Source organism: Salvelinus alpinus, chromosome 11 (genome assembly GCF_045679555.1).
Source record: "Salvelinus alpinus chromosome 11, SLU_Salpinus.1, whole genome shotgun sequence".
Classification (NCBI taxonomy): domain Eukaryota; kingdom Metazoa; phylum Chordata; class Actinopteri; order Salmoniformes; family Salmonidae; genus Salvelinus; species Salvelinus alpinus.
This window is the reverse complement of record NC_092096.1, coordinates 59,897,469-59,924,749: the sequence shown is the minus strand read 5'-3', so window position 1 is coordinate 59,924,749 and position 27,281 is coordinate 59,897,469. Positions and strand designations below refer to the sequence as shown.

The 27,281-nt window shown below is 40.7% G+C and overlaps 3 protein-coding genes and 1 long non-coding RNA gene across 6 annotated transcripts; all 4 read left to right on the top strand.

Moving 5' to 3' along the window:
• Positions 1-162: 162 nt before the first annotated feature.
• On the top strand, positions 163-3,818 carry LOC139534955 (uncharacterized). Its single transcript, XR_011667046.1, has 2 exons — positions 163-292; positions 2,420-3,818. It is a non-coding gene; the product is annotated as an uncharacterized lncRNA (long non-coding RNA).
• A 141-nt stretch (positions 3,819-3,959) lies between these two features.
• LOC139534954 (zinc finger HIT domain-containing protein 1-like) lies at positions 3,960-11,083 on the top strand. Its single transcript, XM_071334508.1, has 5 exons — positions 3,960-4,091; positions 5,791-5,967; positions 6,149-6,228; positions 9,119-9,288; positions 9,787-11,083. Exons 1-5 carry the CDS (start codon positions 4,067-4,069, stop codon positions 9,806-9,808), a joined length of 474 nt encoding a protein of 157 aa, XP_071190609.1. The 5' UTR covers positions 3,960-4,066; the 3' UTR covers positions 9,809-11,083.
• A 541-nt stretch (positions 11,084-11,624) lies between these two features.
• LOC139534939 (uncharacterized) lies at positions 11,625-22,466 on the top strand. Of its 2 annotated transcripts, none has more exons than XM_071334486.1 (5): positions 11,625-12,072; positions 12,506-12,559; positions 13,278-14,448; positions 21,407-21,605; positions 21,917-22,466. In XM_071334486.1, exons 2-4 carry the CDS (start codon positions 12,545-12,547, stop codon positions 21,601-21,603), a joined length of 1,383 nt encoding a protein of 460 aa, XP_071190587.1. In that variant the 5' UTR covers positions 11,625-12,072; positions 12,506-12,544; the 3' UTR covers positions 21,604-21,605; positions 21,917-22,466. The 2 variants fall into 2 exon arrangements, with proteins under 2 accessions (XP_071190587.1, XP_071190586.1); XM_071334485.1 differs by having other exon boundaries at positions 11,631-12,072; positions 21,407-21,543.
• Positions 22,467-22,501: 35 nt separating this feature from the next.
• On the top strand, positions 22,502-25,334 carry LOC139534945 (ceramide-1-phosphate transfer protein-like). Of its 2 annotated transcripts, none has more exons than XM_071334498.1 (5): positions 22,502-22,937; positions 23,053-23,123; positions 23,944-24,161; positions 24,312-24,680; positions 24,880-25,334. In XM_071334498.1, exons 1-5 carry the CDS (start codon positions 22,853-22,855, stop codon positions 25,106-25,108), a joined length of 972 nt encoding a protein of 323 aa, XP_071190599.1. In that variant the 5' UTR covers positions 22,502-22,852; the 3' UTR covers positions 25,109-25,334. The 2 variants fall into 2 exon arrangements, with proteins under 2 accessions (XP_071190599.1, XP_071190600.1); XM_071334499.1 differs by having other exon boundaries at positions 22,620-22,937; positions 23,058-23,123.
• The last annotated feature ends 1,947 nt before the right edge of the window (positions 25,335-27,281 follow it).

The following is a 27,281-nucleotide window of genomic DNA, read 5'->3' as shown; positions in this document are numbered from 1 at the left end:
CATGGAGGAGGAGGTGTGATGTTGTGGGGGTGCTTTGCTGGTGACACTCTGATTTATTTAGAATTCAACACACACTTAACCAGCATGGCTACCACAGAATTCTGCAGCGATAAGCCATCCCATCTGGTTTGCGCTTAGTGGAACAATCATTTGTTTTCAACAGGACAATGACCCAAACCACACCTCCAGGCTGTGTAATGGCTATTTGACCAAGAAGGAGAGTGATGGAGAGCTGAATCAGATGACCTGGCCTCTACAATCACCAGAATTCAACCCAATTGAGATGGTTTGGGTGAGTTGGACCGCAGAGTGAAGGAAAAGCAGCCAACATGTGTTTGTTAAACACTTTTTTGGTTACTACGCGATTCCATGTGTGTTATTTCATAGTTTTGATGTCTTCACTATTATTATACAATGTAGAAAATATAAAAAATGAAGGACAACCCTTGAATGAGTAGGTGTGTACAAACTTTTGACTGGTACTGTATTTGCACATATACAGTTGCAGTCGGAAGTTTACATACACCCTAGCCATATACATTTAAACTCAGGTTTTCACAATTCCTGACATTTAATCAGAGTAACAATTTCCTGTCTTAGGTCAGTTAGGATCACCATTTTATTTTAAGAATGTGAAATGTCAGAATATTAGAAGAGAGAATCATTTATTTCAGCTTTTATTTATTTCATCACATTCCCAGTGGGTCAGAAGTTTACATACACTCAATTAGTATTTGGTAGCATTGCCTTTAAATTGTTTAACTTGGGTCAAACGTTTCGGGGAGCCTTCCACACGCTTCCCACAATAAGTTGGGTGAATTTTGGCCCATTCCTCCTGACAGAGTTGATGTAACTGAGTCAGGTTTGTAGGTCTCCTTGCTCACACATGCTTTTTCAGTTCTGCCCACACATTTTCTATGCGATTGAGGTCAGGTCTTTGTGATGGCCACTCCAATACCTTGACTTTGTTGTCCTTTTTGCCACAACTTTGGAAGTATGTTTGGGGTCATTGTCCATTTGGAAGACCCATTTGCGACCAAGCTTTAACTTCCTGACTGATGTCTTGAGATGTTGCTTCAATACATCGACAATTTCCCTTCCTCATGATGCCATCTATTTTGTGAAGTACACCAGTCCCTCCTGCAGCAAAGCACCCCCACAACATGATGCTGCCACCCCCGTGCTTCAAAGTTGGGATGGTGTTCGTCGGCTTGCAAGCCTCCGCCTTTTTCCTCCAAACATAACAATGGTCATTATGGCCAAACTGTTATGTTTTTGTTTCATCAGACCAGAGGACATTTCTCCAAAAAGTACGATCTTTGTCCCCATGTGCAGTTGCAAACCATAGTCTGGCTTTTTTATGGCTGTTTTGGAGCAGTGCCTTCTTCCTTGCTGAGCGGCCTTTCAGGTTATGTCGATATAGGACTCGCTTTACTGTGGATATAGATACTTTTGTACCTGTTGCCTCCAGCATCTTCACAAGGTCCTTTGCTGTTGTTCTGGGATTGATTTGCACTTTTCGCACCAAAGTACGTTCTTCGCTAGGAGACAGAACGCGTCTCCTTTCTGATCGGTATGACGGCTGCGTGGTCCCATGGTGTTTATACTTATGTACTATTGTTTGTACAGATGAACGTGGTACCTTCAGGCATTTGGAAATTGCTCCCAAGGATGAACCAGACTTGTGGAGGTCTGCAATTTTTTCTTCTGAGGTCTTGGCTGATTTTCTTTAGATTTTTCCATGATGTCAAGCAAAGAGGCACTGAGTTTGAAGGTAGGCCTTGAAATACATCCACAGGTACACCTCCAATTGACTCAGGCTAATTGACATCATTTATCAGAAGATTCTAAAGCCATGACATCATTTTAGTGTATGTAAACTTCTGACCCACTGGAATTGTGATTAAGTGAAATAATCTGTCTGTAAACAATTGTTGGAAAAATTACTTGTCATGCACAAAGTAGATGATTTTCCAAAACTATAGTTTGTTCACAATACATTTGTGAAGTGGTTGAAAAATGAGTTTTAATGACTCCAACCTAAGTGTATGTAAACTTATGACTTCAACTGTATGGCAAAAGCAGTCAGTATCATTTAACCACGTCAAAAGCTGGCCATATACAGTGCATTTGGAAAGTATTTAGACCCCTTGACTTTTTTCACATTACAGCCTTATTCTAAAATGCATTCAATTGTGTGTTTTTTTCGCTCATGAATCTACACACACCACCCCACAATGACAAAGCAAAAACGGTTTTAGACATTTTTGCTAATTTATTTAAAATAAAAAACAGAAATATCACATTTACATAAGTATTCAGACTCTTTACTCAGAACTTTGTTGAAGTACCTTTGGCAGCGATTACAGCCTAAAGTCTTCTTGGTTATTTGAGGAGTTTCTCCCATTCTTCTCTGCAGATCCTCTCAAGGTCTATCAGGTTGGGTGGGGAGCGTCGCTGCACAGCTATTTTCAGGTCTCCAGAGATGTTCGATCGGGTTCAAGTCCAGGCTCTGTCTGGGCCACACAAGGACATTCAAAGACTTGTCCCGAAGCCACTCCTGCATTGTCTTGACTGTGTGCTTAGGGTCGTTGACTGTTTGAAAGGTGAACCTTTGCTCCGGTCTGAGGTCCTGAGGACACTGGAGCAGGTTTTCATCAAGGATCTCTCTGCACTTTGCTCTGTTCATCTTTCCCTCGACCCTGACTAGTCTCCCAGTCCCTGCCGCTGAAAAACATCCCCACAGCATGATGCTGCCAGCACCATGCTTCACTATAGGGATGGTGCCAGGTTTCCTTCAGACGTGACGCTTGGCATTCAGGCCAAAGAGTTCAATCTTGGTTTCATCAGACAAGAGAATGTTGTTTCTCATGGTCTGAGAGTCTTTAGGTGCCTTTTGGCAAACTCCAAGTGGGCTGTTACTGAGGAGTGGCTTCCGTATGGCCACTCTACCATAAAACCCAGATTGGTGGAGCGCTTCAGAGATGGTTGTCCTTCTGGAAGGCTCTCCCATCTCCACATAGGACCTCTGGAGCTCTGTCAGAGTGAACATCAGGTTCTTGGTCACCTCTCTGACCAAGGCCCTTCTCCTCTGATTGCTCAGTTTGGCCAGGCGGCCAGCTCTAGGAAGAGTCTTGGTGGTTCCAAACTTCTCCATTTAAGAATTGTGGAGGCCACGGTGTTCTTGGGGACCTTCAATGCTGCAGAAATGTTTTGGTACCCTTCCTCAGATCTGTGCCTCGACACAATCCTGTCTTGGAGCTCAACGGACAATTCCGTCAACCTCATGGCTAGGTTTTTGCTCTGACATGCACTGTCAACTGTGGGACCTTATATACAGTGGGGCAAAAAAGTATTTAGTCAGCCACCAATTGTGCAAGTTCTCCCACTTAAAAAGATGAGAGAGGCCTGTAATTTTCATCATAGGTACACTTCAACTATGACAGACAAAATAAGGAAAAAAAATCCAGAAAATCACATTGTAGGATTTTTAATGAATTTATGTTTTCACTGCATATACCACTATGCCAGCGTGTATTTCCATGGAACCAATACTCCCTAGACGTTTAGAGGTTCAAATTAATGAAAATATTCATAATTTGTTTATTTTTTTTTACATTCCATAATCCTTCCATTGTTTTGGGGGTTTCATGTAAGGGTATGTAGGCCTATATACTTTAATTGTTTAATTTCTAGAAGACTCTAGAGCTCTCAAAGTATGCCATCCCTTTGATTTGATTTTTATTTCGTGATTAGTACAAATGTAAATGATTTGTTACCATTGAGAAATAAAGTTGAAACATTTTAATAGGGCTAAATTATTATATCCGGTGTATTTATTTGTGTGATTTATTTGGGTCAGGAAGTTATCATAATCCATATGATCATATTTTATCTATTTCTTACCACTAGAAATATCATTTGAATTCCATGCTCATACATACCACAAGAAGGCGACCATGTCACACGAAGAGAAACGCGCAAGAAAATAATCTGGGACAAATTGTTCGCTGCAGGCCTACGTAGATTATCCGAACACGTTTCCTGCTAAAGTAGAAAGGATCAAATGGTTTTTGAAAAGAAGTCTTCGGGTGAGTTTAACTCTTTTTTCTTAGTGAAATGGTTGCTTCTGATTATAATAACTATATCGAGTACATAACTTGAGTTCACAAGTCAATAATACAACAACAATTGAATTAACAAACAACCGTTCGTTTGTCACTTGAGCTTGCTAACTGGCTAACCTGGTGGTGTTGTGTCCAGATCGTACAAAGGCGCTATCATCACAAAAAATACCGGTTGTGAGCACGTTTGACATACTATACTGAAACATATAACTAGAGCATCTCATATTAACCTAGAAAGCAGGCGAAAAATTTATTCAATTGCAATGAGAGGAAGTACATGACAACAGAAAGTAACCAGTACTTTTCCAACAGCAAGGTTAGCTAATACATCATCGTCTAGTCCGACCGTTACTAGTTCTTCTAGCCCGGCTATAGCTGTTCCAGCTGTGTGATAGTCGTTGATATGTAGCTAGTGTAAACCTAGCCAGCAGATCTGACCCACTTGCTTACAGCTGCACTAGGGTCAGAAAGACGTGTAGCTTAAGCAGGGATGAAAGTAGATTTAATTTCTTCGCTATACAGTACCTCCTAAACCAAAAACATGTATGGGCCGAATCATAGAATTACATATAGAATCCCTATTAATTCAATAGGATCTCTGTGGGACTAGTTGTAAAGATTTGAGATTTTAACTTAAAAAATGTATTACTTTTTAATGTGGCCAACAGAACCAGTCATGATGTTTTCATCTGATTGTCAAACAATTACTTCAAATGGGTCTTTTACTAGGCTACCTGCGCACTTTAATCCACTCAAAATAAAATTCCAGCCTCCAAACCACTTTGAATGGAATGAGAGATTGGCTGCGGTGGCTAATGTTAGCTAGGATGAGAACGAAACATGGCAGTTTACTTAACTAGCAGTCGTACAATTATCTCGGTATAACAGTTGGGATAATGGAACAATTCGGAGTACAATGCATTTCTCATCCATGGATTGAGGAACGTTTTCCGAGCCATATCTCGCGCTGGCTCCGCTGCGTCTTAATCTACACAGGAAACCTGTCCAACCCTATTGCAGCTTTAAGAAAGCTCGGGTCTGAGTAAAGCATAGCAGGCACATATTCAACTAACCTGTACTTGGCGATACTTTCTTCGTTCTCGATTCCGAAGAAAAGTGTATCTTATAAATGCCTGTGTCCAGCTCTTTTCTAAGCGACACGGCCATGTGTAGAAGTAGATGACAGCGCGTCACACAGTGGACCAAAATATGTAAATACATGCAAGCTGGAATTTCTCACTCGATACAAAACATGGATTTGTTTATATTTTTGAATATTCTCTACTCATTCAAGGGTTTTTCTTTATTTGTACTATTGTCTACATTGTAGAATAATAGGGAAGACATCAAAACTATGAAATAACACATCTGGAATCATGTAATAACCAAAAAAGTGTTAAATCAAAATATATTTTATTTTTGACATTCTTCAAAGTAGCCACCCTTTGCCTTGATGAAAGCTTTGCTCACTCTTGGCATTCTCTCAACCAGCTTCACCTGGAATGCTTTTCCAACAGTTCCCACATATGCTGAGCACTTGTTGGCAGCCTTTAAAACATGAGCCCAATGTAGACTCGAATGACTTAATCCATATGACTACAGGTATTGGATATTTTAATAAAAACATCTCTCTCACTACCCCTACTCCCTCTATCTCTCCCAGCCCGTGTAGCGGAGGCAGGACAGAGGCGTGTGTTGGACGATGCAACACGCCAGCGGAGGTTAAATCGCCAGCTGGATGCTCTAGAGAAGGACAACTTCCAGGATGACCCTCTCTCCTCCCTGCCTCCCTCTGGTCCTACCGCCCGCTTGCCCGCCTTTAGCGAAGGAGAGGAACCGGGTGTGTGTGTGAAGGAACACCTTTTAGACCTGCCCAGTGCTATTGTTTGGTGGAGAGCTCTATATTAATTTGTTCACGTGTACTTCTGCCTCCCTTCTCTTTCATCTCTTCATCCTCCTCTCTCTTCCTCTCCCTCTTCTCCTGCCTCTCTTCCGCCTTCCCTCTTTCTTTCTGTCTCTAGGTAAGAAGAAGAGGAAAACTAGAGGTGATCACTTCAAACAGAGATTTCGCAAAAACTTCCAGACTCTACTAGAAGAAGAGGTAGGTAATAGAATGAGAACACCTCTGACCTCTAACCCCACAAGTAGTCCGCCATTTAGAGAAGTGGGTGTCATTTGAAACACACCAGCATCATGTGCAGAGGGGTGCATCCTGACAGAACTTTCAGATAGAAATAGATTATGATGGTATGTATCAGGGTTGGTGTCAATTCCATTTTAATTCCAGTCAATTCAGGAAGTACACTGAAATTCCAATGCTTTTCAGTAAGGGAAATGTTGAATTGGAATTTTGTTTACTTTCTGAATTGAAACGGAATCGACGCTAACCCTCGTATGTATGGTCCTCTGTAGCTCAGTTGGTAGAACATGATGCTTGTAACTGGTTCAAGTCCCGGGATCACCCAAGTGATAAAAATGTATGCACGCGTGACTGTAAAGTGCTTTGGATAAAAGTGTCTGCTAAATGCCATGTAGCACATTTCTCTCACTCAGCTCTATGACGTCAGCTCTATAGAGTAGAGGTCGACCGATTATGATTTTTCTACACTGATACGATACCGATTATTGGAGGAACAAAAAAAGCTGATGCCGATAAATCGGCCGATTTAAAAAAAAAAATAATAATAATTTAAAAAATGTATTATTATATTTATTTATTTGTAATAATGACCATTACAACAATACTGAATGAACACTTTTATTTTAACTTGATATAATACATCAATCAAATCAATTTAGCCTCAAATAAATACTGAAACATGTTCAATTTGGTTTAAATAATGCAAAAACAAAGTGTTGGAGAAGAAAGTAAAAGTGCAATATGTGCCATGTAAAAAAGCTAACGTTCAAGTTCCTTGCTCAGAACATGAGAACATATGAAAGCTGGTGGTTCCTTTTAACATGAGTCCTCAATATTCCCAGATAAGAAGTTTTAGGTTGAGGTTATTATTGGAATTATAGGACTATTTCTCTCTATACCATTTGTATTTCATATACCTTTGACTATTGGATGTTCTTATAGGCACTTTAGTATTGCCAGTGTACAGTATAGCTTCCGTCCCTCTCCTCGCCCCTACCTGGGCTCGAACCAGGAACACATCGACAACAGCCACCCTCGAAGCAGGGTTACCCATTGCTCCACAAAAGCCGCGGCCCTTGCAGAGCAAGGGGAACAACTTCTCCAAGTCTCAGAGCGAGAGGCGTTTGAAACGCTATTAGCGCGCACCCCGCTAACTAGCTAGCCACTTCACATCGGTTACACCAGCGTAATCTCGGGAGTTGATAGCCTTGAAGTCATAAACAGCGTAATGCTTGAAGCATTGCGAAGAGCTGCTGGCAAACGCACGAAAGTGCTGTTTGAATGAATGCTTACGAGCCTGCTGCTGCCTACCACCGCTCAGTCAGACTGCTCTATTAAATATCAAATCATAGATTTAATTATAACATAATAACACACAGAAATACGAGCCGTAGGTCATTAATATGGTCAAATCCGGAATCCTATCATTTTGAAAATAAAACGTTTATTCTTTCAATGAAATACGGAACCGTTCCGTATTCTATCTAACGGGTGGCATCCATAAGTCTAAATATTCCTGTTACATTGCACAACCTTCAATGTTATGTCATAATTATGTAAAATTCTGGCAAGTGAGTTCGCAACGAACCTGGCGGCCCAAACTGCTGCATATACCCTGACTCTGTTGCACAGAAAGCAAGAGAAGTGACACAATTTCCCTAGTTGAAAGAAATTCATGTTAGCAGGCAATATTAACTAAATATGCAGGTTTAAAAATATATACTTGTGTATTGATTTTAAGAAAGGCGTTGATGTTTATGGTTAGGTACACATTGGTGCAACGACAGTGCTTTTTTCGCGAATGCGCTTGTTAAATCACCCATTTGGCGAAGTAGGCTATGATTCAATGATAAATTAACAGGCACCGCATCGATTATATGCAACGCAGGACAAGCTAGATAAACTAGTAATATCATCAACCATGTGTAGTTAACTAGTGATTCTGTTAATATTTTTTTTTATAAGATACGTTTAATGCTAGCTAGCACCTTACCTTGGCTCCTTGCTGCACTCGCATAACAGGTAGTCAGCCTGCCACGCAGTCTCCTTGTGGGGTGCAATGTAATCGGCCATGATCGGTGTCCAAAATTGCTGATTACCGATTGTTATGAAAACTTGAAATCGGCCCTAATTAATCGGCCATTCCGATTAATTGGTCGACCTCTGCTATGGAGACTTCTGAACGTGACCCTGGGTGCGTACCAATAATATCTCCTTTCTCCTGAAGTGTGAACTCATTCACTAAATTCAAAAAAGTAAACTTAAGCCTTGTCTGATCCAGAACGCCCCAAAGTAAACCCATTCACTACTACCCACGAATCTAAAAGCATTGGATTGGTGGAGGAATTGGCTAGTGGGAGCTTCCACCATATTTCTTATATTAATAATTTCCTTTGAAATCATTAATTGATCTTCCCATAGACTGGTTGGTTGTTTAGCAACAAAACCAATGCACGCAAAATAGAAGGGTTGGCTTAGATTGTTGACATGTAAGCTATATTTTGTCACCAATGTTTATTGAAAACATACATTTGCACAATGAGCTCTTGTATCCTCTCCAATACATCCTTACAGTTGTTGGTTGGTTAGCTAGCTAACGAATTTTAGCCATATTAGCATTGATATGAAATCAGTCAGAACACCTCAAGAACAAGATAAATCGAGCTGAAACTATCCTACTTACGATTCCCCACATGGCAGTTTCTTGTCATTTTTGCTAGCAATCTGGCCATCCAGAATCACAACAATACGCTGATTTCTGCACCAAGGAAGCGCTTTGTTCACTAACCCATCTATAGCCCCCGTCTTTGCTGAGAGGCTAACCCTGTCCTTGCTGTGTTGTGATTGGCAGAATGTGTCTGAGAGGGAGGAGCCTAACTACCTGTCAGCTGCAGCCCCTCCCTCCTCGCTCCCCCCTCGTCTTTTCTGCTCCGTCTGTGGATTTCCTTCCTCCTACACCTGTTGCTCCTGTGGGGGGCGCTACTGTTCCACGCGCTGTCTTATCACGCACAGAGAGACCAGGTAACTCACACTACACTAAGCTAGAGCTGGGACCATAAACTGAAATTGATCGACACCAACCATACCGATCACTTATCATAGGCATTTTGTTTATGTTGTTCATTACGATAAGTAGCCTATAGTAAAGAAATGTGAAGATTGAAATGAAATGCGTTTGCTAATATGGTTGATTGTTAATGGGACAAAAACCAATAGTAGTAGTTTGAAGGATAATACAATAAAAACTGTGGTGCACATTGTTATTAACTTATTGTTCGATTTATTGTTATCGCATCAATTAGGCAATTTATCGCGATAAGAATTTTTGTCCATATCGCCCAGCTCTAACACACACACACACACACACTGTTCCATACGTATTCGACACACAGAGGCTACGTAACATGAATGCAACACACACACATTACACCCCCCCCCCACACACAATACCATACACACAGGATTGTATATTAACCCTACTACCCTTAGCCTCACATCTCTTCTCTCTCTCTCTTTCAGGTGTCTGAAGATGACTCTGTAGCAGCTGATCTGACTATACCTGGGCATGCTCACAAAATGTGGATGGTAAATTTGTCTACCTGTAGCTGTATAGAATGTTACAACACAGGAACGGCGCTACGGATAATGACCGTGTACCAGAGATGCTATGGAGAGAACACTACCAGAGAAGTAATAGGGAACGCTACTAGAAAGTTACAAACATGCACACAGTGGCTCAGCGGTGTGACGTCAGTGTTGTGGAGTAGGGTCTAAAGCAGTAGTGGTGCGTGGGTAAAATCACTGGGGAAGCCAGAAAAAAAGCCATATTACAACCTATGTGTTGTGATAATTGCATTGTTTGCTCTATAACTTGTTAATTCATATTACTTCACGAATAGGTCTATCACTCTGTCATACAGTACACACTTTTATTTTTTTGTTGTCCTAGGTTACCTGGCTAAAATGCTTGCTCGCTAGCTTAACTTCCATTCATGGGAAACGTTAGCTAGTTATCATTAGCCTTCTATATCTAGCTACATATTGAACTTCCATCCTCTCAGGCCAGGGGCATAACAATGTATGAGTTTATGGTTGGATCAGAATCGCCGTTATAATCATTGGCTGGTACAGAGAATTAAGTAGAACCACAAGTTCAAATCCCTATCTCCATCCATGGCTAATTTAAGAAAGGGTCAACTTTAGCTAGCTAGTCACCGGAGGACAACAACACAACGAGATGCAACAATTCAATTTGTTTCTGTCAATGACGTAGGCTTTCAATGCGTTTTGATAGGAGTGATGCCAAAATCCAAGCTCGCTTTCCTTGACCTTTTTTTTTTTTGGCAGACCAGGACCCTTCACAATTGAGCTTGTTCAATTTAGCTCAACGTTGACTGGCTAATTGTTTATACTTTTTTTTTATCAAGAGGCCAGATGCTCGCTGGCTTCCCTTGCATTCTCTTCAATGCTACGGACTGCAACAATGGACCAGACAGCATCAGATAGATGGCCTACACGTGTAGAGACAGAGGGGCGCTGTTTCGCTCGCCCGGAAGCTTTCTCCAGTGAGATACATTCTTCCTCATGCGAATTGAAAATGATGAAAAACAGACACAAAATAAACTTTTTTTTTCTTCTTGGTCAATTTTTGGGGGAAGCTTGGCATCCATGAATACACGCCACTGGTCTGAAGGGGACAGAAACAGGGCAGGAGTAAGGGATGGGTTTGTGTCGTATGGTGTGTAGTAGGGGGGGTCTGACTATCTTTGTCTGTCTAACTTGCTGTAATGATTTAATTAAACATGTCTGATTATGACTCAGTGTGTGTATTGTAAACCTTTATGCTATAGCGTAACCTCCTGTGTATGTGTGCACGTGGAGCCTGTTTGTGTGACTGGTGTGTGTGTACCCTGGTTTAGGTTTGTATACAGATGTTTGTTTATAAGCTCTGTCCTGTTAGGAAGAATGTTCTTAGAGGGAACAACAGGTTGTACGCTTATCCGCTTCCAGGAGGATTAAAACAACTTTCTTTTTCTGAAACCACTGTTCACACACATCCTGACATCAACACACACCCTTCTGCATAACTGACTAAAGTCTACCAGTGGTAAAGTATATGATTATATGTTTATGTATTGCATGTTATATAATTATATTGGAGGAAGGGGGCAGAGGGGTCAAGTGGTAATTATGGGCAACAACCCCTGAACCTCAGCTGTAAAGGGACGTTAATTATTAATGCACGCATATTGGGGGGGGGGTTCCACTAGTGACCACAGCAACAAAGTCAAAATTGGCTATATTGTAAAACTTAATGAAAAACATAAATAGCTTTGTTCTCTTAATTTATGGTTAGGCATAAGGTCAGCAGTAGTGTGGGTAGGATTAGGGTTAAAATCGTTTAAAGAAGAGAAATGGTCGAAATAGGCGGGTTTATGACTTTGTGGCTGTGCTAACTATAGTGACAAGCGGTGGATGAGAGCGAAGGTAGCGCCTGATTTGGCACAGACAGGACGTCGGAGTAGGCTGTATGTGTGTTTGTAGCCCATTTACAGAACTGGGAGGTTGAGTGCTCCTACCAACGAGTGAAAGCTGCGCTTGCATCGGGCGCTGTGAAAATGGCGGATGACTGCGCTAGGCTCGGTACAATAATCGGTCAATGTTCGCACGGCAGACTTTGCCCGGTGATGGAGTGTTGCGTGTACGGAAATCCAGGAACGTGGCGCGAGCAGCTGTCAAGCTAAGCTTGTAGCGGAACGGGGGTGCCTCGAGCTTTCAAGCGAGTCGACCGCTGGAGCGCGCAAGGTGAGTAGACTGGAATGAATTGGTGTATGGGTCGTCCTTTTAACACAGATCTTGGATCCGATTATCCTACCCAAAACCTAAACCACTATCGGGGGATGGCAGAGACCGCGGGCAGATTAATCCCTCTTTCAATACGCGGTGATCATTGGGCACAATAAACTTTAGGCTACAGCTGGCGTCCATTTCAAACGGGTATAGTCAAGCCAAATAACTCAGTTTTCACTCAGAGAAGCATGATTTTATTTTAATGTTTATTTTCGCTTTTTTATATGATTTATTTGATGCTGAAAATCCTCTCAACACTGGCTATAGACATCAGCCCTTGATTGGCCAAGCTCTGTGTTCTCTGAGGAGCGCATAACCGATTGGATTAGGTGTGCACACTGCACAGATTGTGTGAATATGTTGTGTGTGTGTGTTTCTCTGTGTGCAGGGCTATATAGCCCAGACCCCCATTGATACTACTGCTGCCATGGAGAGGAAAGAGGTAAAATATCGGAATATTTTATTGTGATTCAATGAAACAGTATCTGTTGCAGAACGTCTGATCATCATACCCAATGGTGTAAAGTACTTAAGTAAAAATACTTGGAAGTACTACTTAAGTAGTTTTTTGGGGTATCTGTACTTTACTGTTTATATATTTTTGACTACTTTTACTACACTACATTTCTAAAGAAAATAATGTACTTTTTACTCCATACATTTTCTCTGAAACCCAAAAGTACTCGTTACATTTTGAATGCTTAGCAGGACAGGAAAATTGTCAAATTCATACACTTATCTGATCTGGCGGACTCACTAAACACAAATGCTTAGTTTGTAAATGATGTCTAAGTGTTGGAGTGTGCCCCTGGCTATCCTTAAAAAAAACAAGAAAATGGTGCCATCTGGTTTGCAAAATATAAGGAATTTGAAAATATTTTTACTTTTACTTTCAATACTTAAGTATATTTTAGCAGTTACACTTACTTTTGATACTTAAGTATATTTAAAACCAAATACTTTTAGACTTTTACTCCAGTAGTATTTTACTGTGTGACTTTCACTTTTACTTGAGTCATTTTCTATTAATGTATCTTTACTTTTACTCAAGTATGACAATTGGGTACTTTTTCCACCACTGATCATACACCAACCCCCCTCTCTCTCTACCTCTCGTTCTTTCTCTCTTCTGTCTCTCTCTTTCTTGTCCTCTCCTACAGCATCCAGTTGGAGAAGTCCTCATCATTCCAATGAGATCTTCAACATCACTTTCGCCCCAGGATTCAGCTCGACCCCAAACCCTTCCCCTCCAGCCCTCCTCCCCTCCCTCCCCCCCCTCTCTGTCCAGTCACCAGCTCCAGGCTGAGTTTCTGAGGAGAGCTCCCAGAGCTGCTTCCCCTGACAATGATTCGGCTAGACACCAAATCCTTCCCCAACAACCCTCTCCCTCTGTCTCCCCCTTCTCCTTCCCTCCTCCCACTCTTTCCTCCCCTCCTCCACCCCTCTCTCTGTCCAGTCCCCAGCTCCAGGCTGAGTTTCTGAGGAGAGCTCCCAGAGCTGCTTCCCCTGACAACGATTCGGCTAGACACCAAAACCTTCCCCACCAACCCTCTCCCTCTGTCTCCCCCTTCTCCTCCCCTCCTCCCACTCTTTCCTCCCCTCCTCCACCCCTCTCTCTGTCCAGTCCCCAGCTCCAGGCTGAGTTTCTGAGAAGAGCTCCCAGAGCTGCTTCCCCCGACAACGATTCGGCTAGACACCAAAACCTTCCCCACCAACCCTCTCCCTCTGTCTCCCCCTTCTCCTCCCCTCCTCCAACTCTTTCCTCCCCTCCTCCACCCCTCTCTCTGTCCAGTCCCCAGCTCCAGGCTGAGTTTCTGAGAAGAGCTCCCAGAGCTGCTTCCCCCGACAACGATTCGGCTAGACACCAAAACCTTCCCCACCAACCCTCTCCCTCTGTCTCCCCCTTCTCCTCCCCTCCTCCCACTCTTTCCTCCCCTCCTCCACCCCTCTCTCTGTCCAGTCCCCAGCTCCAGGCTGAGTTTCTGAGAAGAGCTCCCAGAGCTGCTTCCCCCGACAACGATTCGGCTAGACACCAAAACCTTCCCCACCAACTCTCTCCCTCTGTCTCCCCCTCTGTGTCCCTCTTCTCCTCCCCTCCTCCCCCTCTTTCTTCCCCTCCTCCACCTCTTTCCTCCCCTCCTCCACCCCTCTCCCTGTCCAGTCCCCAGCTCCAGGCTGAGTTTCTGAGGAGAGCTAGCCGTGGTCTGAGAACTGTCTCCTGTGACACCAGCGATGTCCTCACCTCCCCCAGCTCCACCCTGGTCTCCCCCTTTACCTCCACCCTTACCTCCCCCCCACAGCCCCTGTCCCTCTCCATGCCCACTAAAGAGGGTGAGTTTTGAAGCAGTGCCATGGTCTAGTACTGATAGTAAAGTCATGTGATGCTTGTCTCTCTCCAGTTTTCAGCTACTGAATAGTAGTAGTAGTAGTGTCGTTATAGCATACTACTAGTAGTAGTGTCGTTATTGCATACTAGTAGTAGTAGTGTCGTTATAGCATACTACTAGTAGTAGTGTCGTTATTGCATACTAGTAGTAGTAGTGTCGTTATAGCATACTACTAGTAGTAGTGTCGTTATTGCATACTAGTAGTAGTAGTGTCGTTATAGCATACTACTAATTGTAGTGTCGTTATTGCATACTACTAATTGTAGTGTCATTATTGCATACTAGTAGTAGTAGTGTCGTTATAGCATACTACTAATTGTAGTGTCGTTATTGCATACTACTAATTGTAGTGTCATTATTGCATACTAGTAGTAGTAGTGTCATTATTGCATACTAGTAGTAGTAGTGTCGTTATAGCATACTACTAGTAGTAGTGTCGTTATTGCATACTACTAATTGTAGTGTCGTTATTGCATACTAGTAGTAGTAGTGTCGTTATAGCATACTACTAATTGTAGTGTCGTTATTGCATACTACTAATTGTAGTGTCATTATTGCATACTAGTAGTAGTAGTGTCATTATTGCATACTAGTAGAAGTAGTGTCGTTATAGCATACTACTAGTAGTAGTGTCGTTATTGCATACTACTAGTAGTAGTGTCGTTATTGCATACTAGTAGTAGTAGTGTCGTTATTGCATACTACTAGTAGTAGTGTCGTTATTGCATACTAGTAGTAGTAGTGTCGTTATTGCATACTAGTAGTAGTAGTGTCGTTATTGCATACTACTAGTAGTAGTGTCGTTATTGCATACTAGTAGTAGTAGTGTCGTTATTGCATACTAGTAGTAGTAGTGTCGTTATTGCATACTAGTAGTAGTAGTGTCGTTATAGCATACTACTAATTGTAGTGTCGTTATTGCATACTACTAATTGTAGTGTCGTTATTGCATACTACTAATTGTAGTGTCATTATTGCATACTAGTAGTAGTAGTGTCGTTATAGCATACTACTAATTGTAGTGTCGTTATTGCATACTACTAATTGTAGTGTCATTATTGCATACTAGTAGTAGTAGTGTCATTATTGCATACTAGTAGTAGTAGTGTCGTTATAGCATACTACTAGTAGTAGTGTCGTTATTGCATACTACTAATTGTAGTGTCGTTATTGCATACTAGTAGTAGTAGTGTCGTTATAGCATACTACTAATTGTAGTGTCGTTATTGCATACTACTAATTGTAGTGTCATTATTGCATACTAGTAGTAGTAGTGTCATTATTGCATACTAGTAGTAGTAGTGTCGTTATAGCATACTACTAGTAGTAGTGTCGTTATTGCATACTACTAGTAGTAGTGTCGTTATAGTATACTAGTAGTAGTAGTGTCGTTATAGTATACTACTAGTAGTAGTGTCGTTATAGCATACTACTAATTGTAGTGTCATTATTGCATACTACTAGTAGTAGTGTCGTTATAGTATACTAGTAGTAGTAGTGTCGTTATAGCATACTACTAGTAGTAGTGTCGTTATAGAGTAGTAGTAGTGTCGTTATGGTATACTACTAGTAGTAGTGTCGTTATAGAGTAGTAGTAGTGTCGTTAGAGTAGTAGTAGTGTCGTTAGAGTAGTAGTAGTGTCATTATAGTAAACTACCAGTAGTAGTAGTAGTGTAGTTATAGTAAAAGTAGTGTAGTTATAGTAAACTACCAGTAGTAGTGTCGTTACAGTATACTAGTAGTAGTAGTGTCGTTATAGTATACCAGTAGTAGTAGTGTCGTTATAGTATACTACTAGTAGTAGTGTCGTTATAGCATACTACTAGTAGTAGTGTCGTTATAGAGTAGTAGTAGTGTCGTTATAGAGTAGTAGTAGTGTCGTTAGAGTAGTAGTAGTGTCATTATAGTAAACTACCAGTAGTAGTAGTAGTGTAGTTATAGTAAAAGTAGTGTAGTTATAGTAAACTACCAGTAGTAGTGTCGTTACAGTATACTAGTAATAGTAGTGTCGTTATAGTATACCAGTAGTAGTAGTGTCGTTATAGTATACTACTAGTAGTAGTGTCGTTATAGTATACTACTAGTAGTAGTGTCGTTATAGCATACTACTAGTAGTAGTGTCGTTATAGAGTAGTAGTAGTGTCGTTAGAGTAGTAGTAGTGTCGTTAGAGTAGTAGTGTCATTATAGTAAACTACCAGTAGTAGTAGTAGTGTAGTTATAGTAAAAGTAGTGTAGTTATAGTAAACTACCAGTAGTAGTGTCGTTACAGTATACTAGTAGTAGTAGTGGTGTTATAGTATACCAGTAGTAGTAATGTGTTATAGTATACCAGTGGTAGTAATGGAGGTATAGTATACTAGTAATAGTAATGGAGTTATAGTGTGGTAGTAGTGTCTTTATAGTATACTAGTAGTGGTAGCAGTGTCGTTATAGAATACTACTAGTAGTGAATGTGTAGTTTACTGTCAATAGTGTAGTTATAGTATACAAGTAGTAGTGTAGTTGTAGTGTACTACTAGTAATGTACTTCCAGTCTAATAGTAGGAGTGTCGTTATAGTATACTAGTAGTAGTGTTGTTATAGTATACTAGTAGTAGTGTCGTTTTAGTATACTAGTAGTAGTGTGTTTTTAGTATACTAGTAGTAGTGTCGTTATAGTATTCTAGCAGTATTAGTATCGTTATAGTATACAAAAAGTAGTAGTGTCGTTATAGTATACCTGCAGAAGTAGTGTCGTTATAGTATACTAGTAGTAGTGTCGTTTTAGTATACGAGTAGTAGTGTCGTTTTAGTATACGAGTAGTAGTGTCGTTTTAGTATACGAGTAGTAGTGTCGTTATAGTATTCTAGCAGTAGTAGTATCGTTATAGTATACTAAAAGTAGTAGTGTCGTTATAGTATACCTGCAGAAGTAGTGTCGTTATAGTATATTATCAGTAGTAGTGTCGTTATAGTATACTAGTGGTAATGTCGTTTTAGTATACTAGTAGTAGTGTGGTTTTAGTATACTTGTAGTGGAGTTATAGTATGCTGGTAGTAGTGTAGGTATAGTATACTAGTAGTTGTGTAGTTGTAGTACACGAGTATTAGCAGTGTAGCTATATTATAATAGTATTAGTAGTGTAGTTATAGTGCTCTGGTAGTAGTAGTAGTAGTGTAGCTGTAGTATACCCGTAGTGGTATAGTTATAGTATACTAGTAGTAGTAGTGTAGTTATAGTATACTGGTAGTGTATATATAGTACACTAGTATTAGTCATGTGTATATATATAGTACACTAGTAGCAGTAGTGTCGTTATAGTATACTACTAGTAGTAGTGTCGTTACAGAATACTAGTAGTAGAAATGTCGTTATCGTATACTAGTAGTGGTAATGTAGTTATGGTATACTAGTAGCAGTGTAGTTATTGTATATAGTACTAGTGGTAGTGTAGTTATAGTATACTAGTAGTATTAGTGTAGTTATAGTATACTAGTTATACTTGTCATTATAGTATACTAGTAATACTAGTGTTATAGTATACTAGTAGTGGTGTCGTTATAGTACACTAGTAGTAGTAGTGCCGTTATAGTATACTAGTAATAGTAGTGTCGATATAGTATACTAGTAGTAGTGTCGTTATGTTATACTAGTAGTAGTGTAGCTATGTTATACTAGTAGTAGTGTAGTTATTGTATATAGTGGCAGTGTAGTTATAGTGTAGTAGTGTAGTTATACTATACTAGTAATAGTAGTGTCATTATAGTACACTAGTAGCAGTAGTGTCGTTATAGTATACTACTAGTAGTAGTGTCGTTATAGTATACTACTAGTAGTAGTGTCGTTACAGAATACTAGTAGTAGAAATGTCGTTATAGTACACTAGTAGTAGTAGTGCCGTTATAGTATACTAGTAATAGTAGTGTCGATATAGTATACTAGTAGCAGTAGTGTCGTTATAGTATACTACTAGTAGTAGTGTCGTTACAGAATACTAGTAGTAGAAATGTCGTTATAGTACACTAGTAGTAGTAGTGCCGTTATAGTATACTAGTAATAGTAGTGTCGATATAGTATACTAGTAGTAGTGTCGTTATGTTATACTAGTAGTAGTGTAGTTATTGTATATAGTGGCAGTGTAGTTATAGTGTAGTAGTGTAGTTATACTATACTAGTAATAGTAGTGTCATTATAGTACACTAGTAGCAGTAGTGTCGTTATAGTATACTACTAGTAGTAGTGTCGTTACAGAATACTAGTAGTAGAAATGTCGTTATAGTATACTAGTAGTAGTAATGTTGTTATCGTATACTAGTAGTGGCAATGTAGTTATGGTATACTAGTAGCAGTGTAGTTATTGTATATAGTACTAGTGGTAGTGTAGTTATAGTATACTAGTAGTATTAGTGTAGTTATAGTATACTAGTTATACTTGTCATTATAGTATACTAGTAATACTAGTGTTATAGTATACTAGTAGTAGTGTTGTTATAGTACACTAGTAGTAGTGCCGTTATAGTATACTAGTAATAGTAGTGTCGATATAGTATACTAGTAGTAGTGTCGTTATGTTATACTAGTAGTAGTGTAGCTATGTTATACTAGTAGTAGTGTAGTTATTGTATATAGTGGCAGTGTAGTTATAGTGTAGTAGTGTAGTTATACTATACTAGTAATAGTAGTGTCATTATAGTATACTAGTAATACTAGTGTCGTTATAGTACACAAGTAGTAGTCGTGTCGTTATAGTACACTAGTAGTAGAAGTGTAGTTACAGTATACTATTAGAAGTGTAGTTATAATATACTAGTAGAAGTGTAGTTATAGTATAGCAGTAGTAGTAGTAGTGGTGTAACTGTAGTATACCGGTAGTAGTATAGTATACTAGTAGTAGTAGTGTGGTTATAGTACTCTGGTAGTAGTAGTGTCGTTATAGTATACTAGTAATGCTAGTGTTATAGTATACTAGTAGTAGTGTCGTTGTAGTACACTGGTAGTAGTAGTGTCGTTATAGTATACTAGTAGTAGTAGTAGTGTCGATATGGTATACTAGTAGTAGTGTCGTTATAGTACATTACTAGTAGAAGTGTAGTTCTAGTACACTAGTAGAAGTGTAGTTATAGTACACTAGTAGAAGTGTAGTTATAGTGTAGTAGTAGTGCAGCTGTAGTATACCCGTAGTAGTATAGTTATAGTATACTAGTACTAGCAGTAGTGTCGTTATAGTATACAACTAGCAGTAGTGCCGTTATAGTATACTACTAGTAGTAGTGTCGTTACAGTATTCTAGTAGTAGAAGTGTAGTATACTAGTAGTAGTAATGAAATTATAGTATACTACTCATAGTGTAGTTATGTTATACTAGTGGTAGTGTAGTTATTGTATATAGTGGAAGTGTAGTTATAGTGTAGTAGTAGTGTAGTTATACTATAGTAGTGTCATTATAGTATACTAGTAATACTAGTGTCGTTACAGTACACTAGTAGTAGAATTGTAGTTATAGTATACTAGTGGTCGTAGTGCCGGTATAGTATACTAGTAGTAGTAGTGTAGTTATAGTATACTAGTAGAAGTGTAGTTTTAGTATACTCGTGGTAGTAGTGGGGTTACAGTATGCTAGTAGTAGTGTAGGTATATTATAGTAGTTGTGTCGTTATAGTATACTAGTAGTGGTAATGTAGTTATAGTATACTAGTTATAGTAGTGTCGTTATAGTATACTAGTAATACTTGTGTTGTTATAGTATACTAGTAGTAGTGTCATTATAGTACACTAGTAGTAGTAGTGTAGTTATAGTACACTAGTAGTAGTAGTGTAGTTATAGTACACTAGTAGTAGTGTAGTTATAGTACACTAGTGGTAGTGATGTTATAGTACACTGGCAGTCAGTGTAGTTATAGTACACTATTAGTAATAGTGTAGTTATAGTACACTAGTAGAAGTGTAGTTATATTACACTAGTACACTAGCAATAGTAGTGTAGTTATAGTATACTAGTAGTAGTTGTGGTGTAGTTGTAGTATACTAGTAGTAGCAGTGTAGTTATAATATTCCAAAGTATACTAATAGTAGTAGTACTGGCAGTAGTAGTGTGGCTATAGTATACTAGTAGTAGTAGTGTAGTCATAGTATACTAGTAGCAGTGGTGTAAAGTACTTCAGTAAAAATACTTGAAAGTACTACTTAAGTATTTTTTTAGGTATCTAAACTTTACTTTACTATTTATATTTTTGACTACTTTTACTTCACTACATTCCTAAAGAAAATAATTTACTTTTTACTCAATACGTTTTCTCTGAAACCCAAAAGTACTCGTTACATTTTGAATGCTTAGCAAAACAGGAAAATTGTCCAATTCATGCACTTATCAAGAGAACATCCATGGCCATCCCTGTTGCCTCTGATCTTGCGGACTTACTAAACACAAAAGCTTAGTTTGTAAATGAAGTCTGAGTGTTGGAGCGTGCCCCTGGCTATCCGTAAATAAAAAAACAAGAAAATGGTGCCGTCTGGTTTGCTTAATATAAGGAATTTGAAATGATTTATGCTTTTACTTTCAATACTTAAGTATATTTTAACAATTACATTTAGTTTTGATACTTTAGAATATTTAAAACCAAATGCTTTTAGACTTTTAATCAAGTAGTATTTTACTGGGTGACTTTCACAAAGATACCTTAGAGTAATTTTCTTAAGGTATCTTTACTTTTACTCAAGTATGACAATTGGGTACGTTTTCCACCACTGACTAGTAGTGTAGTTACAGTATACTAACAGTAGTAGTGCCATTATAGTATACTGCTAGTAGTAGTGTAGTTATGGTATACTAGTACAGTAGTAATGTGTGTGTGTGTGTGTCTCCAGTCGAGCTGCTGTGTGTAACGTAGTGGTGTACAATAACATTTGTGTGTTTGTGTGTAGGTTGCACTACTCTCCTGTCTCTCTCCAGTCCTGAGCTCCTAACTGAGCTGTGTCAATCTCAGTCCCGTCCTATGAACCACGTCTCTGTCTCTAAAGGACTCACCACTGTCTTCTCTGGACGGGGCAGGGGCATAACGGTGAGGTGTGTGTGTGTGTGTGTTACACCACTGTCTTCTCTGGACGGGGCAGGGGCATAACGGTAAGGTGTGTGTGTGTGTCACACCACTGTCTTCTCTGGACGGGGCAGGGACATAACGGTAAGGCGTGTGTGTCAAACCACTGTCTTCTCTGGACGGGGCAGGGACATAACGGTAAGGTGTGTGTGTCACACCACTGTCTTCTCTGGATGGGGCAGAGGTATAACGGTAAGGTGTGTGTGTGTGTGTGTGTGTGTGTCACACCACGGTCTTCTCTGGAAGGCGGGAGGACAGAAAGTATTTGGGGCAAGATGTGAGAATTGATCTACTGTGGTGTATATAAACTCTTCCTGACTCTCTCTCTGTGCTCCAGAATCCTAGCCCTGCCACTGCCTCAGGAGCAGCCAACCAGACACTCCGCTCAGACTCCATGGCCAATAGGAGAGGACAGGCAGGTCCCAGGCTGTCTAATGGGACAAAGCGTTAGACTAAGCTAAAGTGCCTCTGATGACCCCAGCTACTGTATAATGTAATTGAAATGAATGAAAACCAGCAGTCCTGTGGCCCTCCCCCTGTGGAGTTGAGAACTGAATGACACATTATCAAACACTATCTATACTGCCATGTGCCATTGCCAACACACTAACATCATAGACACAATGCCAACCCACCGACAGACTTACACACACACTGTAACACACACACACTGTAAAACACACACACTGTACCTCTTCATGTAAGACATGGACGTGCTTCTACACCTGCATTGCTTGCTGTTTGGGGTTTTAAGCTGGGTTTCTGTACAGCACTGAGATATCAGCTGATGTAAGAAGGGCTATATAAATTGATTTGATTTGATTTAAAAGCAATGTGGTGAGGTGAAGCAGGTCTCTGTAAAAAATAAATGATCAAATGTATCATAACACACTTGTTTGTCTCTGTATTGTGTGTGTGTGTGTGTGTGTGTGTGACTTCACTGATAAGATCCAACCCATGGTCAGAGTCTAGAGACCTCATGAGATACAGGGTGTGTGTGTGTGCGTTTATAGAGGGCTGATGAAACAGTGGTTGAGATAAGAGCCAAAGGTTAAAGGTTAAGTACAGAGTGTTCCAGGAGGTGTGGCTTAAATAGGAAGTGTTTCTTTACTATAGCCGTTTACTACTAGTTAGTCGTATTCCCCAGCCGGATCTCTCTGTCGCGAATAGCCTGGGGACGAGGTTACCTACCAGTATGTGAGGGGTGGTCTACTGAGTGTGTCTGTGTTCAGGACAGTGTCTGTTCAGGACAGTACCTGTTTGTGTAGACAAGATGGGCATTAATGGGCGACTGCAACGCTACCTGCTGCCAGCCTCCATCATGGCTCTGCTGCTCTTCCTCAGTTCCTTCTGGCTCCGTGAGTTTCCACTTTTGAGTTTCCACTTTAACCATAGGGTTTAGCTGATACTGTTCTCTGTGTGGCTGTGTGTGTATATTGTGACAAACTGTACACGTGTCTCTCTCGCTCTCAGCTCAGGTTGCAATGGGTGATTGTGAGACCTCCTGGCACCCCTGTCTGAGTTTCAATTTCTACCTTCCAACAGTGAGTACACACACACACACAATTTAGCCTGTAGGGAAATGTCTTAACAGTTAGTTAGTCGTTCTATAATTTATATTGTAGTGTGAAACCAAGTGAAAGATTTTAATATATAATAAAGATATATTAAAGGTGTCCAAAAGTATTTGGACACCTGCTCGTCGAACATCTCATTCCAAAATCATGGGCATTAATGTGGAGTTGGTCCCCCCCTTTGCTGCAATAACAGCCTCCACTCTTCTGGGAAGGATTTCCACTAGATGTTGGAACATTGCTTCTGGGACTTGCTTCCATTCAGCCATAAGAGCATTAGTGAGGTCGAGTACTGATGTTGGGTGATTAGGCCTGGCTTGCAGTCGGCATTCCAATGGTGATCTTAGGCGTGTGTGCGGCTGCTCAGCCATGGAAACCCATTTCATGGCACTCCCAACGAAACAGTTCTTGTGCTGACGTTGCTTCCAGAGGCAGTTTAGAACGTGGGAGTGAGTGTTGCAACCGAGGACAGACAATTTTTCAGCACTCCGCTGTCCCGTTCTGTGAGCTTGTGTGGCCTACCACTTCACGGCTGAGCCGTTGTTGCTCCTGAAAGTTTCCACTTCACAATAACATCACTTACATTTGACCAGGGCAGCTTTACTGTCAGTGTTTGTCTATGGAGATTGCATGGCTGTGTGCTCAGTTTATACACCTGTCAGCAACGGGTGTGCCTGAAATAGCTGAATTGACTAATTTGAAAGGGTGTCCACATACTTTTGGTCATGTAGTGTAGATGATACCTCTCGTTTTGTGCATTCATCTTCTCTGCCTCTCTCCCTTGTTCCAGCCGGAGAGCCCTGTTATTCCTCATCCAGGAGGGGTGCAGAGTGGGGGACAGCAGGGTGAGAGGGGTGTAGTGTTAGGTTCTGTGCCCCCTCTCCAGGTGTGTCAAGGTCAACAGTTCCAGGTGTGGCGTCTCATGTCCCACCTGACCTCTTCCATGGCTACGCACTCTGATGATGTTCTGCTGGAACACTACCTCTACAGCTGGGACGAACTCATCAAGTATGGTGTGTGTGTGTCTGTGTGTGTGTGTGTGTGTGTGTGTGTGAGAGTGTTTATAAGGGGAACACCTTTTAAACTTGCCATGAATGATGCAGTAAGGAGTTGTTAGGTGAAGGGCTCTACATTGATTCCCCACTCCTCTCTCTCTAGGTTTATGGAATCTCTCGGACCTCTCGTCAGTTTTTTCTCTCAGAAGGTCAACGATAAGATCGCTGTCATCAGAGAGCTGGCCCAGCAGGAGAAACAGGACCTTGAGAAACGTAGTCCAGTAGAAGGACACTCTGGACTACAAACTCTCACATCAGGACTACAAGGCCCAGCGGCCTACAGTTCAGTGCGTTCCATGGTGGAGTCGGAGCTGCAAAGGGGCTTGGTGAACTTCAGTGTGCGGACGCGCTCCGGCTGCAGAAATCTGCTGCGGCTCCACCGTTCGCTGCTCTGGATCCTGCTGCTACTGCAGGGCCTGGGGGAGGGACCGGACGCACAGGGGGTTTACCGCACCCCTGGGGAGCTCTGCAGGTATTTTTAGACAGAAAGCATACACACACTTGCACACACACTCAAAAGGTTACTTCACAATTTCACTAAATTATTGAAGACCAAGTCTCACACTACCCATAGCCTGATGGCCATGCCAGCTTGCCAGTACCGTGGGCACAGATGCCTGCTCTCTCACTCATGCACACACACTAACCCTAACCTTGCCCCTGTTCCCTAGGGATGCGTACACCGTGGCCCTGGCCCCCCATCACCCCTGGTTGATCCGCAGCGCGGCTGAGCTGGTGTTTGTAGCGCTGCCAGACAGAAGCGTGTTCCTGGATATAGTTTGTGTGAGAAAAGAGGAGGAGGTTGGGCCGGTGCTCAACATTGTTGTAGACGTTATGAGAGAGGTATACACACGCACACAGAGCATACTGGAAGAACACAACATGATGGAGCTGCCATAGAAAGACACAGACAGACAGACACGTACGCCAGCACACATAGCCTGCACAGACTATAAAGACACGTGTTAGAAAGACTGTAGAAACACACAGCAACTCAGTTAGTTAGGCCTACCGTATAAGCCTGTTAACAACTGTATATGTAGAAAAGCCAATATAACTAATGATAACCTTGGAATACCTGCTTTGTGTCAGTGAAAGGAGTGAATAAACATGTTATTTATTCACATGTCTGTAGTTGTTCTTCTGTGTGTGTGTCTACTGCTGTAAATCACAGAACTAGAATAAGTACCTGGATCCCCAGGCGGGCACTCTGTCCTTCTGCAGTGTCTCTGACAAAATGACCCTCCTCCACAGTGTCCAGACCACATTCACTCAGCCCCTCTATCCTGGGTTCTGGCTTCATTGCTTTAAGACCACAGCTGAGTTATGTGAGTTAGACTAGAGTCCTATGTCAGTGATGCTTTACCCTACTATTATGTGAATTGTTTATCAGAATTGTTTATTTCCTTCTTCTGTGACCCCCAGAGGATTGGCTCTCACAGATTGAGCTCTCTGTAGTCTAGATATAATTTGAGGTTATGGTTTATCATGCCTTACTATTCTGTGAGGTTTTCCTTTTCTTTGAATAGCAGAGGATTGACTTTCACAGATTCAGTTATTTCTAGAATTCAGTTATTTTCCCCCAATCCTATGATGTTGAAAATTAATCTGTATCTCCAGTGAGACTTTACCTCTGAAGGCAGCATGTGATAGGCCATACATTGTTTTCAGAATAATTTCTCAACCTGTTCTTTCCCTTTGTTATCGTGTATTCTTTTTCAGAGGTGGCCATTTGTTATGTAGGCTACAGTGCATATGTTGCTGTATATTCTATGTGTATTTATCCTAGATCTCTCAAATGCTTGATGTTACAGGTCCCCTCGAGGTCCAGGTCCCCTCGAGGTCCATATTATACCAATAGTTTTTCAATCAACTGAAGTAAGTAGTTTACTGAAACCTTATTTACAGTGTTCACTCAATATTGACAATGCTGAACCAAATACAAACTGATAAATAAACAGCGTATTTGTTGAGCATCTGATTAGTGAACTACTTCTTTCACATTCAGAGCCTCCTAATGCTCTAGTGGCAATCACAAAGCAGCATGAATACTCTGTTTTGAAATACATTTCACCAAGTGAGTTACATTTCATTTTACAGTGTCTTTTTGTGAAAAACGACATGAAAAGATTACAATGGAAATTACTTGAATGCAGTAAATCTTTATTTTCTTAATTAAGTGCTGTTACTTGTTTTAACAATTGTTACTTGTTAGATTAACATTTTAAGGTGCTCCAAAAGCCTTTGTTGATGGCCGAGAACATCCTGACAAAGATTGAGGGTTTGTGTTTCTTCTCCTTGGGTTGAGAAGTGGAGAGACAACTCTCTTGAAGTGACATGACATGACATGACAGCCTTTGGCACTATGTTGGGTGCTGGAGACCGGAGGGAAAGTTGGCATGAACTTCAGTCAACAAGCCTACATGGACTTTAGGTTTTAAAATGATTGTGTGTGCATCGTTTCATGTTACTAATGTTGTGGGACAGTGAAATATTATGCCGTTTATATACAGTGGGCTCCAAAATTACTGGCACCCCTGACTGGCAATGCACAAACAATACTTTAAAAAATATAATTATAGAGATAAACTCAAAATACCAACATGTGAGAAATACTGTACTTTATTAATGTTTCAAACGGAACCAACCAAAATCATACAATTATTTAATACAAAATTAATTTAACCAAAATCAAGGTTTCATAATTATTGGCACTCCTCATTTAGTACTTAGTGCAACCACCTCTGGCAAGGATAACAGCATGGAGTCTTTTCCTGTAATGTTTGACAAGGTTAAGGAACACATTTGGAGGGATTTTGAACCATTCCTCTATTCAGATCCTTTCAAGATCCTTCACATTCTTGGGTTTGCGCTTATCAACTGCCCTCTTCCACTCAGCCCACAGGTTTTTGATTGGATTGAGGTCCGGCGACTGAGATGGCCATGGCAGAACATTGATTTTGTTGTCAGAGAACCATTTCTGTGTGGATCTTAAGGTATGTTTCGGGTCATTGTCTTTTTGGAAAGTCCAACTACGGCCAAGTCCCAGCCTTCTGGCAGAGGCAACCAGATT